The sequence below is a fragment of the Myxine glutinosa genome, chromosome 1, assembly GCF_964187855.1.
Source record: "Myxine glutinosa chromosome 1, kmMyxGlut1.1, whole genome shotgun sequence".
NCBI classification, from domain to species: domain Eukaryota; kingdom Metazoa; phylum Chordata; class Myxini; order Myxiniformes; family Myxinidae; genus Myxine; species Myxine glutinosa.
The window spans coordinates 358071981-358094752 of record NC_136261.1 but is presented as its reverse complement, the minus strand read 5'-3'; the positions used below and the strand labels follow the sequence as shown (position 1 = coordinate 358094752).

At 42.3% G+C, this 22772-nt stretch overlaps 1 protein-coding gene across 4 annotated transcripts in view; it reads left to right on the top strand.

Moving 5' to 3' along the window:
- Nucleotides 1–22772, top strand: part of LOC137413973 (serine/threonine-protein phosphatase 2A 56 kDa regulatory subunit gamma isoform) — a 220944-nt gene that overhangs the window by 24529 nt on the left and 173643 nt on the right. For 2 of the 4 annotated variants that reach the window (XM_068099444.2, XM_078769963.1), the window contains exons 1-2: nt 6100–6161; nt 16889–17114. The exons of 1 other annotated variant lie outside the window; for it this stretch is intronic. In XM_068099444.2, the coding sequence (XP_067955545.2) occupies nt 16898–17114 (217 nt within the window). In that variant the 5' untranslated portion in view covers nt 6100–6161; nt 16889–16897. Of the gene's footprint in view, nt 1–6099; nt 6162–16888; nt 17122–22772 lie in introns of those variants that run through there. One more of the 4 variants, XM_078769964.1, reaches the window with a different exon arrangement.

The following is a 22772-nucleotide window of genomic DNA, read 5'->3' as shown; positions in this document are numbered from 1 at the left end:
ACAATCTACTGCTTGTGAAACCTAAATCCAGAACCACTGCTCACCTCCACTCATTTATTCTTCTTTATCCCACCAGTGGAACCACCTTCCATACTCTCTTCAATCTCATTCTTCCCTCCAGGTCTTCAAAACAGCTGATCACCACTATCTCTTCATCCCCCATCCAAAAATCATGATCTTTTCTACACCTGTTAAACCACCCTCACCAAAATTTTACTTATGTACCCATATCGACCACCCTTTGCATTCTCCCTTACCCCTCATCATTACCTGCATCCCGTTTGTTCGACTCTGTCTATTTTCCCTCTCAACCCAGCTGTTGAGGTTTTCTCTTTCTCTGCTGTTTCCTTTGTTATGTTGAGTCTTGCTTTGTTCTATGTCATAGCTCTTCCACAAGCCTAGACCATGTCGTAAAAAAAGAGAATTCAAATCCCCACCCCACCCCCACTCAAACAATGCAGGGGATACGTTCCTGGAAAGTGCCGCAAATTGCAAAACAGCGAATGGCGGGGCATCGTTTCAATAGCAAAGAGGGGGGTGGGGGTTGGGTTGGTTCCCGAATCGCGAAAATCCACGAATTGCGAGGCAAAATCCACGAATTGTGAGGCAAAATGCGCCAACGTCGAGGCAAAATGCGCCAACGTCGAGGCAAAATGCGCCAATGTCAAGGCAAAATGCGCCAATGTCGAGGCAAAATGCGCCAATGTCGAGGCAAAATGCGCCAATGTCGAGGCAAATTCCGCCAATGTCGAGGCAAAATCCACCAATGTCGCGGTAAAAATGCACCAATGTCGCGGTAAAAATGCACCATTATCGCAGCAAAATGCGCCAATGTCGAGGCAAAATGCGCGAATGTCGAGGCAAAATCCGCCAATGTCGCGGCAAAATCCGCCAATGTCGCGGCAAAATCCGCCAATGTCGCGGCAAAATCCACCAATGTCGCGGCAAAATCCACCAATGTCGCGGCAAAATCCGCCAATGTCGCGGCAAAATCCGCCAATGTCGCGGCAAAATCCGCCAATGTCGCGGTAAAATCCGCCAATGTCGCAGCAAAATCCGCCAATGTCGAGGCAAAATCCACCAATGTCGCGGTAAAAATGCACCAATGTCGCGGCAAAATGCGCCAATGTCGAGACAAAATCCACCAATGTCGTGACAAAATCCGCCAATGTCGCGGCAAAATCCACCAATGTCGTGGCAAAATCCGCCAATGTCGCGGCAAAATCCGCCAATGTCGCGGCAAAATCCGCCAATGTCGCGGCAAAATCCGCCAATGTCGCGGCAAAATCCGCCAATGTCGCGGCAAAATCCGCCAATGTCGCGGCAAAATCCACCATGTCGCGGCAAAATCCGCCAATGTCGAGGCAAAATGCGCGAATGTCGAGGCAAAATCCGCCAATGTCACGGCAAAATCCGCCAATGTCGCGGCTTAAATCGCCAATGTCGCGGCAAAATCCAGCCAATGTCGCGGCAAAATCCGCCAATGTTGCGGGCAAAATCCAGCCAATGTCGCGGCAAAATCCACCAATGTCGCGGCAAAATCCGCCAATGTCGCGGCAAAATCCGCCAATGTCGCGGCAAAATCCGCCAGATGTCGCGGTAAAATCCGCCAATGTCGCGGCAAAATCCGCCAATGTCGAGGCAAGAATCCACCATTTGCGGTAAAAATGCACCAATGTCGCGGCAAAATGCGCCAATGTCGAGACAAAATCCACCAATGTCGCGACAAAATCCGCCAATGTCGCGGCAAAATCCGCCAATGTCGTGGCAAAATCCGCCAAATGTCGCGGCAAAATCCGCCAATGTCGCGGCAAAATCCGCCAATGTAGCGGCAAAATCCACCAATGTCGAGGCAAAATCCGCCAATGTCGCGGCAAAATCCGCCAATGTAGCGGCAAAATCCGCCAATGTCGAGGCAAAATGCGCCAATGTTGCGGTAAAATTGCATATAATATTTATATATAGTATATATATATATATATATTATATATATATATATATATATATATATATATTACAACAGTATATATATTTCACATATAATTTTATATATATTTTCTTTTATATTTTATATAAAATTATATTTATAATATTAATTTTATTTTATTTATAATAAATTATAAGAAATTTAAATTATAATAAATAAATAAAAATAAATTTTATATAAATTTATATTTCATTAATATTTATTTATATATATATATATAGTATATATATATATATATATATATTTATTTATATATATATATATATTTTTATATTTTAATAAATATTTAATGAATATAAATTTATATAAAATTTATTTTTTATTTATTTATTATAATTTAAATTTCTTATAATTTATTATAAATAATATAAAATTATTATTATAAAATATAATTTTATATAAAAATATAAAGAAAATATATTTAAAATTATATGTGAAATATATATACTGTGTGTATATATATATATATATATATTATATATATATATATATTATATATATATATATTTATATATATATATTATATGCAGATTTTACCGCAACATTGGCGCATTTTGCCTCGACATTGGCGGATTTTGCCGCTACATTGGCGGATTTTGCCGCGACATTGGCGGATTTTGCCTCGACATTGGTGGATTTTGCCGCTACATTGGCGGATTTTGCCGCGACATGGCGGATTTTGCCGCGACATTGGCGGATTTTGCCACGACATTGGCGGATTTTGCCGCGACATTGGCGGATTTTGTCGCGACATTGGTGGATTTTGTCTCGACATTGGCGCATTTTGCCGCGACATTGGTGCATTTTTACCGCAACATTGGTGGATTTTGCCTCGACATTGGCGGATTTTGCCGCGACATTGGCGGATTTTACCGCGACATTGGCGGATTTTGCCGCGACATTGGCGGATTTTGCCGCGACATTGGCGGATTTTGCCGCGACATTGGTGGATTTTGCCGCGACATTGGTGGATTTTGACGCGACATTGGCGGATTTTGCCGCAACATTGGCGGATTTTGCCGCGACATTGGCGGATTTTGCCGCGACATTGGCGGATTTTGCCGCGACATTGGCGGATTTGCCGTGACATTGGCGGATTTTGCCTCGACATTCGCGCATTTTGCCTCGACATTGGCGGATTTTGCCGCGACATTGGTGGATTTTGCGCGACATTGGCGGATTTTGCCGCGACATTGGCGGATTTGCCGCGACATTGGCGGATTTTGCCGCGACATTGGCGGATTTTGCCGCGACATTGGCGGATTTTGCCGCGACATTGGCGGATTTTGCCACGACATTGGTGGATTTTGCCGCGACATTGGCGGATTTTGTCACGACATTGGTGGATTTTGTCTCGACATTGGCGCATTTTGCCGCGACATTGGTGCATTTTACCGCGACATTGGTGGATTTTGCCTCGACATTGGCGGATTTTGCTGCGACATTGGCGGATTTTACCGCGACATTGGCGGATTTTGCCGCGACATTGGCGGATTTTGCCGCGACATTGGCGGATTTTGCCGCGACATTGGTGGATTTTGCCGCGACATTGGTGGATTTTGCCGCGACATTGGCGGATTTTGCCGCGACATTGGCGGATTTTGCCGCGACATTGGCGGATTTTGCCTCGACATTCGCGCATTTTGCCTCGACATTGGCGCATTTTGCTGCGATAATGGTGCATTTTTACCGCGACATTGGTGCATTTTTACCGCGACATTGGTGGATTTTGCCTCGACATTGGCGGAATTTGCCTCGACATTGGCGCATTTTGCCTCGACATTGCGCATTTTGCCTCGACATTGGCGCATTTTGCCTTGACATTGGCGCATTTTGCCTCGACGTTGGCGCATTTTGCCTCGACGTTGGCGCATTTTGCCTCACAATTCGTGATTTTGCCTCGCAATTCGTGGATTTTCGCGATTCGGGAACCAACCCAACCCCCACCCCCCTCTTTGCTATTGAAACGATGCCCCGCCATTCGCTGTTTTGCAATTTGCGGCACTTTCCAGGAACGTATCCCTGCATTGTTTGAGTGGGGGTGGGGTGGGGATTTGAATTCTCTTTTTTTACGACATGGTCTAGGCTTGTGGAAGAGCTATGACATAGAACAAAGCAAGACTCAACATAACAAAGGAAACAGCAGGAGAAAGAGAAAACCTCAACAGCTGGGTTGAGAGGGAAAATAGACAGAGTCGAACAACGGATGCAGGTAATGATGAGGGGTAAGGGAGAATGCAAAGGGTGGTCGATATGGGTACATAAGTTAAATTTTTGGTGAGGGTGGTTTAACAGGTGTAGAAAAGATCATGATTTTGGATGGGGATGAAGAGATAGTGGTGATCAGCTGTTTTGAAGACCTGGAGGAAGAATGAGATTGAAGAGAGTATGGAAGGTGGTTCCACTGGTGGGATAAAGAAGAATAAATGAGTGGAGGTGAGGCAGTGGTTCTGGATTTAGGTTTCACAAGCAGTAGATTGTTGCTGGACCTAGTGCGTCCTGCAGGTATGTGAGGAGAGACAAAGCACAGAGAGGGCAGAGAGTGCAAGCCACCTTGACAAGGCACCACCTGGTTTTAGAGGACAAGTTTGTAAGCTCATTCTTGAGATTGGACAGATGTTGTTTTCTGGCTCTCCTGAGAGTAGACACACACTTGTTTGTGAGTTTTGTGGAATGATCTGAGGTTGTCTTCAGTTGGTTTTGCCTTCCAGGAGGAGTAATTTTTTTTTTTTAAATACAAGTTCTAGGCTCGTGAAAGAGCGAACATTAATCACACAAAAAGTCAAACCGACACATAAAACACAAAATAAGGGGAGCGGTAGACAAGATGGGGAGAGAGGGGGAAGGACACAAACACAACATTTGAGAGCAGGGACATCGAGAGAACTGTGGGAGGGAGAGGGCATGGGGGGAGGTGGGAGAGGTATAAAACATATGGACACTGCAAGGACTTCCAGGAAAGAAGTTGGAATTTCGAAAAAGTGTATCTGGGGTGAATTATCGGGGGTAGAAAAGATCATGGTTTTGGATGGGGGGAAGATAAGAGATGGTGGTGAACAGCTGTTTTAAAGACCTGGAGGGAGGTGTGGGATTGAAGGGATTGGGGGAGTTTGTTCCAGAGGCGGAAAAAGGGGAATGAAAGAGTGAATGTGAGCAGAGAGCATAGATTTTGGCAGTTTACCATAAGAGGGTTGATGGCAGATCTTGTGCGACTTGTAGGAATATTTGGGGGACAGAGCACAGAGAGTGCTGGGGGAGCAAGGCGGGGGGGGGGGGGGGGGGGGGATTCGGTAGAAGACAGAAAGACCACCAACCTGCCTGCGGTGAGTGAGTGAAAGGCCCTCGGAATTAGCTTCATCGCAGGAGATTCCAATGATTCTGAAAGTTTTGGCTTCAACAGCGTGAAGCCGAGCGAGGTGTGAGGCAGGAGCACCGGCCCAGAGGGGGGAACAGTATTCCATTGAGCTGCGGATGAAAGCCTTGTATGTGGTGAGGAGCTCATGTGTGCCAAGGAAGGACTTCGCACGACGGAGGATGCCCAGTCAGCGACTGGCTTTGGAGGCCAGCTTGGCAATGTGGTTTTCCTAAGAAAGATCATGGCAGATAGTGAGACCCAAAAGCTTGAGCGACAGAACTTCTTGGAGAGGATTGTTGAGAAAGTATATGGGAGGGTTTTCCAGTCAGTCTTTTCGGAGAGACATAGTAAGAGTGTGAGATTTGTCAGGATTGAAAGACATAAGTATGCATGTTGTTTTAAAGCAACTGCCTCACCACAGGATTCAGAGTACCAAGAGTGGGAGGATGGGTAAGATAATTGAAGACAAGATGGGATGAGTCTGTGCATAAGAGAGCGCAGGTTTCTGTGGAAGAATTCCCAGGCTGAATCGATATCAGTGGCGGTGGCTAAAGGAGACTTGTCCTGACGTGCAAAAAAATATATACGGAATATATATTTTTAAACCGCGAATACACGAAGCGCGAATGTAGAAGCAGGTCATGCTGTAAAACGCTGTGGGTTACGCGAATGTCGAGGTATATATATATATAGAAAGCATCATGAAGTTGTTATATTCTGATTATTTGATTAATCACTTTTCTTTCCTTCCAGGAAACAAGCAAGAGTGTCAAGAGTGTGAAGAACAGTGGCAAAGACAATGCAGATAACAGTGAAGAGGTAAGTACTCTCGTATGGGAAGGGCTGGTTTGTAACCCTGCGCACGCGGAGCGACAAGCTGGGATAAGCAATTGGTTCCCTTCCGTCTGTGAAGCCCAGTGTTGGCTTAACGGTTAAGGTGGCTGGCTTATGATCTTAAGGGCTTGAGTTTGAACCCCTGCTGTGTCATTGAAATAACATCATGTGGGTTGACTCAGGTAGGCTGTCTTCCTTCCGGGCTCTGCAAAATGAGTACCAACTTACTGGTAACAGGGGCACTGCATCAGAGCGATGCTCTCAGCAGAAATGCAACCATCAGCCATAGGCTACATACAAAACAATGACTTCTGTCTTTCTGTCTTGCCTACAAACGTCAGTTTATGATCGAGGACGAAACATTCAATTGAATGTTATATTTTAAACACGAACCCTGTAGTTTGGCATTACTTGGCTCTGAATTTATCCTGATCACACATGTGCAGAGATGAGTGAGATAATTTTTAAGTGGTGAAGTCTCTTCAATATTTGGCTATGTCCATCCATCCGTCTGTCCATCAGTCTAAAAGGTAATTTTAATGGGTTTTATAGGGTAATTCTAATGGGTTCTAAAGGGTAATTATCTTCGGGTCATACATATATATTGTCGCGCAACTCCGGTTAACACCAGAGTCGCGGATGGCCTAAACGGTCTTATTCGGAGGCAACTACCCAAACACGGATTCGGCTATGGCCGCGCGGGAGGAAGAAGGAAAATGGAGGCTGCAGCGAAAGCGCTTGACTGCAGCGCGCCGGCGGCGTAGCTCCGGTCCTGTAAAGGGCAATCAACTCTAGCGGGCACAGGTTTCACAGGGGATGCAAAATAATACAAGGGTTTATTGAATAAAGGTAGGGACAGGAAAACCAAGCGCCGGTAAATCTAACTCCTAAATCGGAATCCTGCACACCAGACCTCAAACACAAAACAGGGGATATGAATACCAAAATAACACGTCAGTTATGTAAAATGTACGTGGCGTGCGGTCTTATCTGTGTTGTCGTCTTGTCCGTCCAATCTCCGCTGCACACCACGAGGTCCTTTGCTCCAGCGCCCCAACACCGCGAAGGCCCGGGCCAGTGCCCACTCCAGGCTCCTCGTCGACCCCCACAAGGTCCGTGCACCGAAGGTCCAACGCAGGGCTGCACGAAGCAAGTGAACTCCACTCGGGCTCGGACTCACAAGCCAACTCTCAAGCCAACTCAACCAGCAAGCCAACTCTGAATTCAACCAGGGCCAGGCCTCTCTCAACTCGGGATCACACCGGGACTGCCAGGGCCAGGGATCTGCCAGGAATCTGATCGGAAAACCAACTCCTGAATCGAACTGTTCACCGAGTCACTCACTCGAACCAACTCCTCCAACCAACTCAACTACCCTTCTCCACTCCAACTCCTTTCTCCTCTCAACTCGACTGCACTACTCATCTGCTGCGCAACTGCTCTCCGCAACTCAACTCTGCGCAACTCAAACAAACTCAACTCCAAACGAACTCTCCCCAACGAACTGCCAGTCCTACTTTCTGAAATGGCGTTCGGCGCTCGTTAATATCTCCTGGCCCGTGACGTCAGCCTTGGCGCACTGCCAACCAATCAGTCTCCTCCACCGACTCGCCGGCTCGCCCAGGTGCACGCCCACTGCGTCACTCCCAAGCGCGCTCTCTGCTCCTGGTGTCATAGCGTGTGCTATTCGAGGTGGACAGGCCTTTCGGAGGTGTAAATGGCGGCGGCCATCCGACCGTGTCCTGGCCTGGTTTCTTCCTAAGTCATGTCAGGGGGAGGGCGTTATTTAGTGTTGCACTAAGGATCCGTCGGAATGTCTATGTGGTGTGCAGTGCCAAAAGGGACAAAGGTTTGGCTAACCAGGTGAGACATACAAGGGCGCTACTCCTTAATCCCTACACTACTTATCACTCGAACCTCCTGGTAGATTCACAATTATACATCTTAACCGACAAAACGCCTACATATGAACTTATTACAAGGTAGTTTTCCTTACCGCGACACCTCAAAGCATGTTACCTACTCAGCTCTATCTGCTCTACATATCACTACCCACTAGATATAACAACAAGTACACATACATTCAAAGTACACCGCCCCATGCCAAATAATTAAATATGCTGCAGCGCGGCATTGCCGGGGCGCCTCTGGCACCGGCAATACCGCAGTGCAGCTCATTGAGGCTGCATTGGGAGGGAGAGGTGTACACTAATTGATTGATTAATTGTATAATTAAAATCAATAAAACATTATCACAAAATATTTTCATAATCAATTGGCTAATCGCATAAATAAACCACTCGTGCTTCATCCGAAGATGTATCTTTTAGAAATTTAATTAAATAAGTCATTTATAAAAAATTAAATAATTAATTGATTACTCAATAAATAATTAATCGATTAATCAATAAATAATTAATAGATGAAATGATTAATCAATAAATCAAAAATATCCTTGATGGCCACATCACTTGGTCACTCATGTCCATATATTAGCTTCCCAGCTCAAAAGGTGCCTGAGATATTGGCCAAATGAGAAAGAAAATAAATAAATGATTAATAATGAAAATAAATAAATAATAATCATAAAAAAATTAAATTATTAATCAATTTGGTCAGAGAACACATAAACTACCACTATTTCATCAGAATCTGTAACTTAAAAAAAAAAAAAAATTTTTTTGTCATTAATCAAATAATTAAATAATTAATCGATTAATTGATTAATTAATAAATCAAAAATATCCTTTGCAGCCAAATCACCTGGTCATTGGCATGTCCAAATATCAGCTTCCTAACTCAAAAGGTGCCTGAGTTAATGGTCAGAAGAGAAAGGAAATTTGATTAATTAAATAAGTACTTAATTAATCGCTAATAATTAAATAACTCCTCAATTTATTGATTAATCAAAAAAAAAAAATACCGTTTTTGACAAAGGACTTGCTCACTATTGTGCCGAAATTTCAGCTTCCTAGCTCAAAGGATGGCTGAGATATCGCCCGGACAAACAAACAAGAAAACAAGAAAACAAGGAAACAAGTACACATACATTCAAAGTACACCGCCCCATGCCAAATAATTCAATATGCTGCAGCGCGGCATTGCCGGGGCGGCTCCGGCGCCCGGCAATACCGCAGTTCAGCTCAATGAGGCTGCATTGGGAGGGAGAGGTGTACACTAATTGATTGATTAATTGTATAATTAAAATCAATAAAAGATTATCACAAAATATTTTCATAATCAATTGGCTAATCGCATAACTAAACCACGAGTGCTTCATCCGAAGATGTTTCTTTTCGAAATGTAATTAAATAAGTCATTTATAAAAAATTAAATAATTAATTGATTACTCAATAAATAAATTAATCGATTAATCAATAAATAATTAATAGATGAAATGATTAATCAATAAATCAAAAATATCTTTGATAGCCACATCACTTGGTCACTCATGTCCAAATATTAGCTTCCCAGCTCAAAAGGTGCCTGAGATATTGGCCAAATGAGAAAGAAAATAAATAAATGATTAATAATGAAAATAAATAAATAATAATCATAAAAAAATTAAATTATTAATCAATTTGGTCAGAGAACACATAAACTACCACTATTTCATCAGAATCTGTAACTTAAAAAAAAAAAATTTTTTTTAGCATTAATCGAATAATTAAATAATTAATCGATTACTTGATAAATTAATAAATCAAAAATAGCCTTTGCAGCCAAATCACCTGGTCATTGGCATGTCCAAATAACAGCTTCCTAACTCAAAAGGTGCCTGAGTTAATGGTCAGAAGAGAAAGGAAATTTGATTAATTAAATAAGTACTTAATTAATCGCTAATAATTAAATAACTCCTCAATTTATTGATTAATCAAAAAAAAAAAATACCGTTTTTGACAAAGGACCTGCTCACTATTGTGCCGAAATTTCAGCTTCCTAGCTCAAAGGATGGCTGAGATATCGTCCGGACAAACAAACAAGAAAGAAAACAAGTACACATACATTCAAAGTACACCGCCCCATGCCAAATAATTAAATATGCTGCAGCGCGGCATTGCCGGGGCGCCTCCGGCGCCCGGCAATACCGCAGTGCAGCTCATTGAGGCTGCATTGGGAGGGAGAGGTGTACACTAATTGATTGATTAATTGTATAATTAAAATCAATAAAAGATTATCACAAAATATTTTCATAATCAATTGGCTAATCGCATAACTAAACCAGTAGTGCTTCATCCGAAGATGTATCTTTTAGAAATTTAATTAAATAAGTCATTTATAAAAAATTAAATAATTAATTGATTACTCAATAAATAATTAATCGATTAATCAATAAATACTTAATAGATGAAATGATTAATCAATAAATCAAAAATATCCTTGATAGCCACATCACTTGGTCACTCATGTCCAAATATTAGCTTCCCAGCTCAAAAGGTGCCTGAGATATTGGCCAAATGAGAAAGAAAATAAATAAATGATTAATAATGAAAATAAATAAATAATAATCATAAAAAAATTAAATTATTAATCAATTTGGTCAGAGAACACATAAACTACCACTATTTCATCAGAATCTGTAACTTAAAAAAAAAAAATTTTTTTGTCATTAATCGAATAATTAAATAATTAATCGATTAATTGATTAATTAATAAATCAAAAGTATCCTTTGCAGCCAAATCACCTGGTCATTGGCATGTCCAAATATCAGCTTCCTAACTCAAAAGGTGCCTGAGTTAATAATGGTCAGAAGATAAATGAAATTTAATTAATTAAATAAGTACTTAATTAAACGCTAATAATTAAATAACTCCTCAATTAATTGATTATTCAAAAAACAAAAAATACCGTATTTGACAAAGGACTTGCTCACTACTGTGCCGAAATTTCAGCTTCCTAGCTCAAAGGATGGCTGAGATATCGTCCGGACAACCAAGAAAACAAACAAGAAACCAGAGTGAAAACTGAGTACTCTCTTTCAGCGTGCGTCACTGCCGAGCCCCCTTCGGTGCCCGGCAATGACGATTTGCAATGCCTGGAGGTGGCATAGGAAAGGAGCGGTGTACAAGAAGAAAGAAAACAAACAAGTACAGATACATTCAAAGTACACCGCCCCATGCCAAATAATTAAATATGCTGCAGCGCGGCATTGCCGGGGCGCCTCCGGCGCCCGGCAATACCGCAGTGCAGCTCATTGAGGCTGCATTGGGAGGGAGAGGTGCACACTAATTGATTGATTAATTGTATAATTAAAATCAATAAAAGATTATCACAAAATATTTTCATAATCAATTGGCTAATAGCATAACTAAACCAGTAGTGCTTCATCCGAAGATGTATCTTTTAGAAATTTAATTAAATAAGTCATTTATAAAAAATTAAATAATTAATTGATTACTCAATAAATAATTAATCGATTAAGCAATAAATAATTTAAGATGAAATGATTAATCAATAAATCAAAAATATCCTTGATAGCCGCATCACTTGGTCACTCATGTCCAAATATTAGCTTCCCAGCTCAAAAGGTGCCTGAGATATTGGCCAAATGAGAAAGAAAATAAATAAATGATTAATAATGAAAATAAATAAATAATAATCATAAAAAAATTAAATTATTAATCAATTTGGTCAGAGAACACAAAAACTAGCACTATTTCATCAGAATCTGTAACTTAAAAAAAATTTTTTTTTTTGTCATTAATCAAATAATTAAATAATTAATCGATTAACTGATTAATTAATAAATCAAAAATATCCTTTGCAGCCAAATCACCTGGTCATTGGCATGTCCAAATATCAGCTTCCTAACTCAAAAGGTGCCTGAGTTAATGGTCAGAAGAGAAAGGAAATTTGATTAATTAAATAAGTACTTAATTAATCGCTAATAATTAAATAACTCCTCAATTTATTGATTAATCAAAAAAAAAAAAATACCGTTTTTGACAAAGGACTTGCTCACTATTGTGCCGAAATTTCAGCTTCCTAGCTCAAAGGATGGCTGAGATATCGCCCGGACAAACAAACAAGAAAGAAAACAAGTACACATACATTCAAAGTACACCGCCCCATGCCAAATAATTAAATATGCTGCAGCGCGGCATTGCCGGGGCGCCTCTGGCGCCCGGCAATACCGCAGTGCAGCTCATTGAGGCTGCATTGGGAGGGAGAGGTGTACACTAATTGATTGATTAATTGTATAATTAAAATCAATAAAAGATTATCACAAAATATTTTCATAATCAATTGGCTAATCGCATAACTAAACCACTAGTGCTTCATCCGAAGATGTATCTTTTAGAAATTTAATTAAATAAGTCATTTATAAAAAATTAAATAATTAATTGATTACTCAATAAATAATTAATCGATTAATCAATAAATAATTAATAGATGAAATGATTAATCAATAAATCAAAAATATCTTTGATAGCCACATCACTTGGTCACTCATGTCCAAATATTAGCTTCCCAGCTCAAAAGGTGCCCGAGATATTGGCCAAATGAGAAAGAAAATAAATAAATGATTAATAATGAAAATAAACAAATAATAATCATAAAAAAATTAAATTATTAATCAATTTGGTCAGAGAACACATAAACTACCACTATTTCATCAGAATCTGTAACTTTAAAAAAAAAATTTTTTTGGTCATTAATCGAATAATTAAATAATTAATCGATTAATTGATTAATTAATAAATCAAAAATATCCTTTGCAGCCAAATCACCTGGTCATTGGCATGTCCAAATATCAGCTTCCTAACTCAAAAGGTGCCTGAGTTAATGGTCAGAAGAGAAAGGAAATTTAATTAATTAAATAAGTACTTAATTAAACGCTAATAATTAAATAACTCCTCAATTAATTGATTATTCAAAAAACAAAAAATACCGTATTTGACAAAGGACAAGCTCACTACTGTGCCGAAATTTCAGCTTCCTAGCTCAAAGGATGGCTGAGATATCGCCCGGACAACCAAGAAAGCAAGAAACCAGAGTGAAAACTGAGTACTCTCTTTCAGCGTGCGTCACTGCCGAGCCCCCTTTGGTGCCCGGCAATGACGATTTGCAATGCCTGGAGATGGCATAGGAAAGGAGTGGTGTACAACAAGTACACATACATTCAAAGTACACCGCCCCATGCCAAATAATTAAATATGCTGCAGCGCGGCATTGCCGGGGCGCCTCCGGCGCCCGGCAATACCGCAGTGCAGCTCATTGAGGCTGCATTGGGAGGGAGAGGTGTACACTAATTGATTGATTAATTGTATAATTAAAATCAATAAAAGATTATCACAAAATATTTTCATAATCAATTGGCTAATCGCATAACTAAACCAGTAGTGCTTCATCCGAAGATGTATCTTTTAGAAATTTAATTAAATAAGTCATTTATAAAAAATTAAATAATTAATTGATTACTCAATAAATAATTAATCGATTAATCAATAAATACTTAATAGATGAAATGATTAATCAATAAATCAAAAATATCCTTGATAGCCACATCACTTGGTCACTCATGTCCAAATATTAGCTTCCCAGCTCAAAAGGTGCCTGAGATATTGGCCAAATGAGAAAGAAAATAAATAAATGATTAATAATGAAAATAAATAAATAATAATCATAAAAAAATTAAATTATTAATCAATTTGGTCAGAGAACACATAAACTACCACTATTTCATCAGAATCTGTAACTTAAAAAAAAAAATTTTTTTTGTCATTAATCGAATAATTAAATAATTAATCGATTAATTGATTAATTAATAAATCAAAAATATCCTTTGCAGCCAAATCACCTGGTCATTGGCATGTCCAAATATCAGCTTCCTAACTCAAAAGGTGCCTGAGTTAATAATGGTCAGAAGATAAATGAAATTTAATTAATTAAATAAGTACTTAATTAAACGCTAATAATTAAATAACTCCTCAATTAATTGATTATTCAAAAAACAAAAAATACCGTATTTGACAAAGGACTTGCTCACTACTGTGCCGAAATTTCAGCTTCCTAGCTCAAAGGATGGCTGAGATATCGTCCGGACAACCAAGAAAGAAAACAAGAAACCAGAGTGAAAACTGAGTACTCTCTTTCAGCGTGCGTCACTGCCGAGCCCCCTTTGGTGCCCGGCAATGACGATTTGCAATGCCTGGAGATGGCATAGGAAAGGAGCGGTGTACAACAAGAAAACAAGAAAGAAACCAGAGTGAAAACTGAGTACTCTCTTTCAGCGTGCGTCACTGCCGAGCCCCCTTTGGTGCCCGGCAATGACGATTTGCAATGCCTGGAGATGGCATAGGAAAGGAGCGGTGTACAACAACCAGAGTGAAAACTGAGTACTCTCTTTCAGCGCGCGTCACTGCCGAGCCCCCTTCGGTGCCCAGCAATGACGATTTGCAATGCCTGGAGATGGCATAGTAAAGGAGCGGTGTACAACAAGAAAGAAAACAAGAAAGAAAACAAACAAACAAACAACCAGAGTGAAAATTGAGTACTCTCTTTCAGCGTGCGTCACTGCCGAGCCCCCTTTGGTGCCCGGCAATGACGATTTGCAATGCCTGGAGATGGCATAGGAAAGGAGCGGTGTACAATAATCATAAAAAAATTAAATTATTAATCAATTTGGTCAGAGAACACATAAACTACCACTATTTCATCAGAATCTGTAACTTAAAAAAAAATTTTTTTTTTGGCATTAATGGAATAATTAAATAATTAATCGATTAATTGATTAATTAATAAATCAAAAATATCCTTTGCAGCCAAATCACCTGGTCATTAGCATGTCCAAATATCAGCTTCCTAACTCAAAAGGTGCCTGAGTTAATGGTCAGAAGAGAAAGGAAATTTGATTAATTAAATAAGTACTTAATTAACCGCTAATAATTAAATAACTCCTCAATTTATTGATTAATCAAAAAAAAAAAATACCGTTTTTGACAAAGCACTTTCTCACTATTGTGCCAAAATTTCAGCTTCCTAGCTCAAAGGATGGCTGAGATATCGCCCGGACAAACAAACAAGAAAACAAGTACACATACATTCAAAGTACACCGCCCCATGCCAAATAATTAAATATGCTGCAGCGCGGCATTGCCGGGGCGCCTCCGGCGCCCGGCAATACCGCAGTGCAGCTCATTGAGGCTGCATTGGGAGGGAGAGGTGTACACTAATTGATTGATTAATTGTATAATTAAAATCAATAAAAGATTATCACAAAATATTTTCATAATCAATTGGCTAATCGCATAACTAAACCAGTAGTGCTTCATCCGAAGATGTATCTTTTAGAAATTTAATTAAATAAGTCATTTATAAAAAATTAAATAATTAATTGATTACTCAATAAATAATTAATCGATTAATCAATAAATACTTAATAGATGAAATGATTAATCAATAAATCAAAAATATCCTTGATAGCCACATCACTTGGTCACTCATGTCCAAATATTAGCTTCCCAGCTCAAAAGGTGCCTGAGATATTGGCCAAATGAGAAAGAAAATAAATAAATGATTAATAATGAAAATAAATAAATAATAATCATAAAAAAATTAAATTATTAATCAATTTGGTCAGAGAACACATAAACTACCACTATTTCATCAGAATCTGTAACTTAAAAAAAAAAAATTTTTTTGTCATTAATCGAATAATTAAATAATTAATCGATTAATTGATTAATTAATAAATCAAAAATATCCTTTGCAGCCAAATCACCTGGTCATTGGCATGTCCAAATATCAGCTTCCTAACTCAAAAGGTGCCTGAGTTAATAATGGTCAGAAGATAAATGAAATTTAATTAATTAAATAAGTACTTAATTAAACGCTAATAATTAAATAACTCCTCAATTAATTGATTATTCAAAAAACAAAAAATACCGTATTTGACAAAGGACTTGCTCACTACTGTGCCGAAATTTCAGCTTTCTAGCTCAAAGGATGGCTGAGATATCGTCCGGACAACCAAGAAAACAAACAAGAAACCAGAGTGAAAACTGAGTACTCTCTTTCAGCGTGCGTCACTGCCGAGCCCCCTTCGGTGCCCGGCAATGACGATTTGCAATGCCTGGAGGTGGCATAGGAAAGGAGCGGTGTACAACAACCAGAGTGAAAACTGAGTACTCCCTTTCAGCGTGCGTCACTGCCGAGCCCCCTTCAGTGCTCAGCAATGACGATTTGCAATGCCTGGAGATGGCATAGGAAAGGAGCGGTGTACAACAACCAGAGTGAAAACTGAGTACTCTCTTTCAGCGTGCGTCACTGCCGAGCCCCCTTCGGTGCCCGGCAATGACGATTTGCAATGCCTGGAGATGGCATAGGAAAGGAGCGGTGTACAACAAGAAAACAAGGAAACAAGAAAACAAGAAAACAAGGAAACAACCAGAGTGAAAACTGAGTACTCTCTTTCAGCGTGCGTCACTGCCGAGCCCCCTTCGGTGCCCAGCAATGACGATTTGCAATGCCTGGAGATGGCATAGGAAAGGAGCGGTGTACAATATATTTATATATATATATATATTTCTGCCCTAACATCTTCTGTCGAACATTGGTGAAAGACTTTGACCACAGGAACTTACACTGGCCGAGCCCACAAGTTGGGAATAATTAGGTCCGTTGAAGAATAAGAATAAGCAGCAGTAGCAGCAGTACTTGCTTACCCATGTAGATGTGATCAAATCTAATTTTATTCCCACTCGCACAGGGAAATGGCATGTCAATGTCGCCGCCGACTACACAGCCACAGTCACCAGCGGGGAAGGTGAAGGCCTCTGCCCCTGTTGCTCCTGTTGATTCCAATGAAGGACAATGTTTGGGACAGAATCAGGCTCTAGGAACGGCGCAAGGGCTGAGGAGGGACAAAAGACTCAGTGCATCACGCTTTTCAGTCAGCAAGGAGCGAGAGCTGCAAAAGCTACCTCCTCTTAAAGGTTTGTGGTGAGCGCCTCGTGTGGCTGGTTTACCTGTCTGCTCTGCAGCAGTAGTTTGATCCAAAATTGCTGTGGTAGTTTGTCTCAATGTGTTTTATTATTGTCGTTATTAATCCTGACGTTGGCTTAACTGTTAGGTGGCTGGATAAGATCTTACGATCTAAAGTTTGAGCCTCTGTCGTGCCGTTAAATAACACAAGGTGGGTTTACTCAGCCTGTAAACCTTCCAAGGTCGGCAAAATGAGTACCAAGAAACAGGGGGAAATGCATGAGTGGCACTGGCACAGCCTCCCTCCAAGCAATGATGCAACCAGCAGCCACAGGCTGCACACAAAATGATAATCATAATAATTGTCGTTATTATATTTTAAAACATAAATGAGAATTGCTATGTTAATGACTTCATTGTTGACTCGACTCCCTTCTGCCGGTGACTTGGTTATAGCTTCTGTTTTTTCAGAGGTGGAGAAAGTCACTGCTGCTTGTTGGTAGTTCGGGCGGGAGTAGTGCGAGTTGGAAAAGGTCGGCGTTCATGGTTATTGTTCAAAATTCCTTGAAGGGGAAACCAAATGCAAAAGATTTTTTCCCTGAAAACCATTGAAAATCATAAATGATGGTCTAATTTGAAGGGTAGTTAAAAAAAGTTTTTTTTGCCAATCAGAAAGGGTCGAAAATAGCCCTTTGGTGTCGATTTTCGTTTTTGCCAGTGACGTCATGTGATGATCTCACCTTGATCAAAATGGCGAACTACATAGAGAAAGCGTATTTTGAGCTCGGATTTCCGATACCGATTCCTCTGTCATTAGCAACTCTGAAGGTTCTCAGTATGTTGAAACAGATCAGTGAGATTTTGAATAAACTATTGGAAACAAAATTAGTAATGGAACCGCTTTTGGGGGAATTGTGGAGCCGTATAGTTTTGAGCCTTGTGCGAGCGATTCAGACGAAGGTGGCGACAATGGAGGTGTTGGTGAAGATGGAAACGCAAGTCGCATATAAATTACAGATTGGCAGGTATTGTTTTTCTGTACAATTGATGGTTTATAAGGGATTTGTATTCGTTGATAAATCGGTTATATTACTCCAGCAGAAATACGGCACGGACACCTCCCAGACACGGTTTATGGGGGATTGTGTAAGGGGGTTGTGGTGGGTGTGGGATTGTGGTCGATAACTACTTTATTCATCAGGCCTATGCTGATTGGCGTACTCTCGCGATATCTCATGCGATCCCGCTCAAGTCGCAAGAGCATATATAGTACGAGCAGAAGTACCCGGCATTGCCGGGCGGGGGAGGGGAGGGGAGGGGGAAGGGGAGAGGAGGGGGAGGGGAGGGGGAAGGGGAGAGGAGGGGAACGGGGGGGGAGGGGAGGAGGAGGAGGGGGAGGGGAGGGGAGGAGGGGGAGGGGAGGGGAGGAGGGGGAGGGGAGAAGAGGGGGGAGTGGAGAAGAGGGGGGGAGCAGAGGGGGGGGGCAGAGGGGGAGGGGGGAGGAGAAGGGGGGAGGGGGGAGGGGAGGAGAAGGGGGGAGGGGAGGAGAAGGGGGGAGGGGAGGAGAGGGGGGAGGGGAGGAGAGGGGGGAGGGTGATGGTGAAGGGGGAGGGGGGGAGGGGGAAGGGGGGAAGGAGGGGAGGGGAGAAGAGGAGGGAGGAGAGAAGAGGGGGAGGGGAGGAGAAGGGGAGAGGGGGGAGGGTGATGGGGGAGGGGGGAGGAGGAGGGGAAGGGGAGGGGAGGGGAGAAGGGGAGGGGAGGGGAGAAGAGGGGGGAGGAGAGAAGAGGGGGAGGGGAGGAGAAGGGGGGAGGGGAGGAGAGGGGGAGGGTGATGGGGTAAGGGGAGGGAGGGAGGGGGGAGTGGGAGGGAGGGAAGGGAAGGGGGGGAGGGGGGGAGGGAGGAGGGGAGGGGAACGGGGGGGGAGGGGAGGAGAGGGGGGGGAAGTACCCGGCATTGCTGGGTGGGGAAGAGGAGGGGAGGGGAACGGGGGGGGAGGGGGAGGAGAGGGGGGAAGGGGAGGAGAGGGGGGGGAGGGGAGAAGAGGGGGGGGAGGGGAGAAGAGGGGGGGGGGGAAGTACCCGGCATTCCGTGTATAAACGTGAGGGAGAAGAGAGGGGAGGAGGGGAGGGGAGAGGGGGGAGGGCGCACGAATCAGCGCGCTGCTCTGCCACCGATTCAGATTCCGTGTATAATATTCCTCGCTGAAAAAAAATATGGATCTAAAGATGAAAGAAAAAAAAACCTATGTGATGTGAATGGCAATGTTCCTCGCTGAAATGTGAAAAAACGCAATCGCGCGGCAAGGAACATCACGTGATCGCTCTGAAGCGATCGATTGCAACTCTGCGTCGTGTCGTGGGCGTGGCCAACGTGGCCTCATGCTCCCAGTTGATTGGCTAACTCGAGCTCGAGAGAGCCATAATGCGCTACGTTATGGCAAAAAATATGGATCCAAAGATGAAAGGGAAAAAAACCTATGTGGTGTGAATGGCAATGTTCCTCGCTGAAATGTGAAAAAACGGAATCGCTTTTCGCTCTGAAATACGTGCGAACGCGTAACTGAGTTAATGGCGGCAAGGAACATCACGTGATCGCTCTGAGCGAATCAGCGCGCTGCTCTGCCATTCCGGTCATAATATGCCTCGCTGAAATGCGCTGAGGTAAAAATATGGTTTTAAAATATTATGAAATAAATTTTTAGGTCGACCATGTTCTTCCCAGGCTCAATGGCCATGTTTGTGCCAAATATCAAGTACGTGAGCCTCTCCGTTTAGGAGACTACCGGTAACATTACACACACACACACACACACACACACACACACACACACACACACACACACACACACACACACACTGTGTTTTATATATATATAGATTTCACAATATACGGAACCCAACACACACATGGAACAGGAACACCATTACATTACGTCTCCTCTCCTTCAGAATGAAAGTCAATTTAAAGATTTGGTTTGTCCGGATGTTCGTTCATGTGGGATGGTAGTAGGTATTGTGGGCTGATGGTTGATGGGGGTTTGTGGAGGGCGTGTGGCGAGCGTGGGGCAGTTGTGGGTATTGTCGCTCGGGTTTATGAGCTCTTCGGATGCGTAGGGCTAGGTGGCGGTGATGTTAGCGAGCACATCTAGCGAGGTGAGATCGGTCGCTGGCAGGCCAACACAGGTGTTCGATTCACCACTCAAATCGCCCGTGTCCATATGCTGCTGGTAGCTAGTCAGCGATGGTGTTAGTTTTGAGCGACGGTTGTTTATTCTGCTTAATCGTGGGGGTGGTTATTTTACTCTCAATCACATCCTATCTCAGTCATGGTGGAAAACCACAATATCTGTAGCTATCTTTGTTGTTTCATAACAGCTCTCTGTAAAATGTTCCGAACATAAAACCCAATATTTTGAAGGCCGATCCACACTCGGTTATTTCGGACAAACATCGTCCAATTTCTGGCAACCCTCGGATCTTTCGGCCAATGGTGTAGCATGAAAGCATCTCGGTTTGTATTACTACAACCACCAAGGACGCATCGATGAGGCATATTTGTATAAATTCTAAAATTATTCGATGTTTGAGTTAAATTGTTCCTTGATGTAACCCGTAGACAATACGTAAGTCGCAGTGATTTTCAGTACAGGACGTCACGGCTAATCACGAAGAAGAAGATTTCGTCTTTTAATTGCAAAATCATCCACTTTATAAATCGCAAATTGGAAAAAGACACATCATATCTATTTTGTCAGGTAGCGAGGAATAGACTAGCGTTGAGGTGATATGAGCAGTTGTTTGCCCCCTTTCAGTCCATCATTTCTGGATGATCGTTCTTGCCTTGGTCTCCAGGATCTATCTCAAGCCCATCTAGACCCCTTATTTGCTGGTGGGCATCACAACATCAATGCTTGGGTTCTTCTGTGGTGCTATTGATTTTGAGATGTCACTTCATTTGTCTTTTGTTTTTGGATAGGATAAGTTGTACATTTGCTATATTCGATCTGTAATTAATGTCATCATGGTTGAAGCATCTGCTCTGAGTCTGGGAGGTCGACAGTTCGATGCTGAACTGGTAGTAGGTATGGGATTTTTACCACACTTGGTGTAAGTATCTAAATATCTACAAAGCTCAGTTGACTTTTTGCTCCACCAAATAACAGCGAAACGGAGTTGAGTAAAAGGGTGAAAATTCTACAGATGCTGTGATAAATAACTACCTCTGTCGGTTTGAATGTTTGAAAGAGAAAAGACGTCTGGATAAATTTTTGAATTAAATTTAAATCCCGATTTATATATATATATAAACGCGAGTTGTCTGTGTGTGTGTCCACGTTTTATTCAGAGGTGGCTGAATGGATCTTCGTCAAACTTTCAGAGGTTCATCAGTGAGTGCCTGGGAGTGTTTTAGGCAAAAATAAAAATAAAATAAATAAATTGAAAAAACAAAGTTCGTTTTTTTGGAGTTAAAAAAAAAAAATCGCTTGATCGTGCCGAAGCCTTTTTAAATGAATGACAGTTATATACAAGTACACATTCGCATAAATAAATACAAAACAATTACCAGACATTTGAATACAAATAAATCAAACAATTCCGGAAGTGTACGAATTTGGTAGTATGGCTTCTTCTTTTTCCTGATCGGCATCCACACAACTCAGAAACGTGAGCCACATCCATTCAGAAACGTGAGCCACATTCATTCAGAAACGTGAGCCACTCCCCTTCCTCTCCTGCCTCCCCCCTCCCCTCCCCTTCCCCACCTCTCCACCCTTCCCCCCTCCTTCCCCCCTCCTTCACCCCTCCCCTTCTACCCCCTCCCCTCCCCTCACTCCCCCCCTCCCCCTCTTTCCCCCCCTCCCCTTCCCCTTTCCCTCCTCCCCTCCCATTTAAGATATAAATTCTCTGTAAAAGAGCTTCCACTTCTGACTGCTCCCCTTCCCCCTCTCCCCACCCTTCCCCACTCCTTCCGCCCTCCACTTCCCCCCCCTCCCCTCTCCGTCCCCTCTCCCTCCCCCTCCACCTCTCCCTCTCCCCCTCCCCTCCCCTTCCCCTCCCCTCCCCTTCCTCCCCTGACCTCCCCATTAAGATATAAATTCTCCATAAAAGAGCTTCTACTTCTGACTGCTCCCCTTCCCCCTCCTCCTTCCCCTCCCCTCCCCCTCCTCCTCCCCCTACCCCTCCCCCTCTCCTCCCCTCTCCCCCGTTCCCCTCCTCTCCCCCGTTCCCCTCCTCTCCCCGTTCCCCTCCACTCCCCCGCCCGGCAATGCCCGGTACTTCTGCTCGTATATTATGATGCAAAGATCGGGGATCTTGATCGATCGATGCAAAGATCGATCATCTTGTCGGGGCGGTCACGGTTTTCGAAGCTGTTCCACGATCTTCACGCACGCTCGAAGTTAAGTAATATTGTTCACAATTGTATTTTTGTCGAAACTGTATTTATCTTACGTGTGTGTACCTCTAGTGTGTCCCTCGGAAGATTCTCGATGTTAATCTTTCATACCTGTATAAAATAGTCGAGTATTTCGTGCCGTGCGGCCTAGTTGTTGAAGCTTCCGACCTTGAGGCTGTGTTCTCTCCGGGCATCCAAAGTGAAGTTATTTTTCCATTTGTGTGTTTGTCAAATTTAAACTCGTTATTTTATCGTCTATGCGTTATTGTTTGTT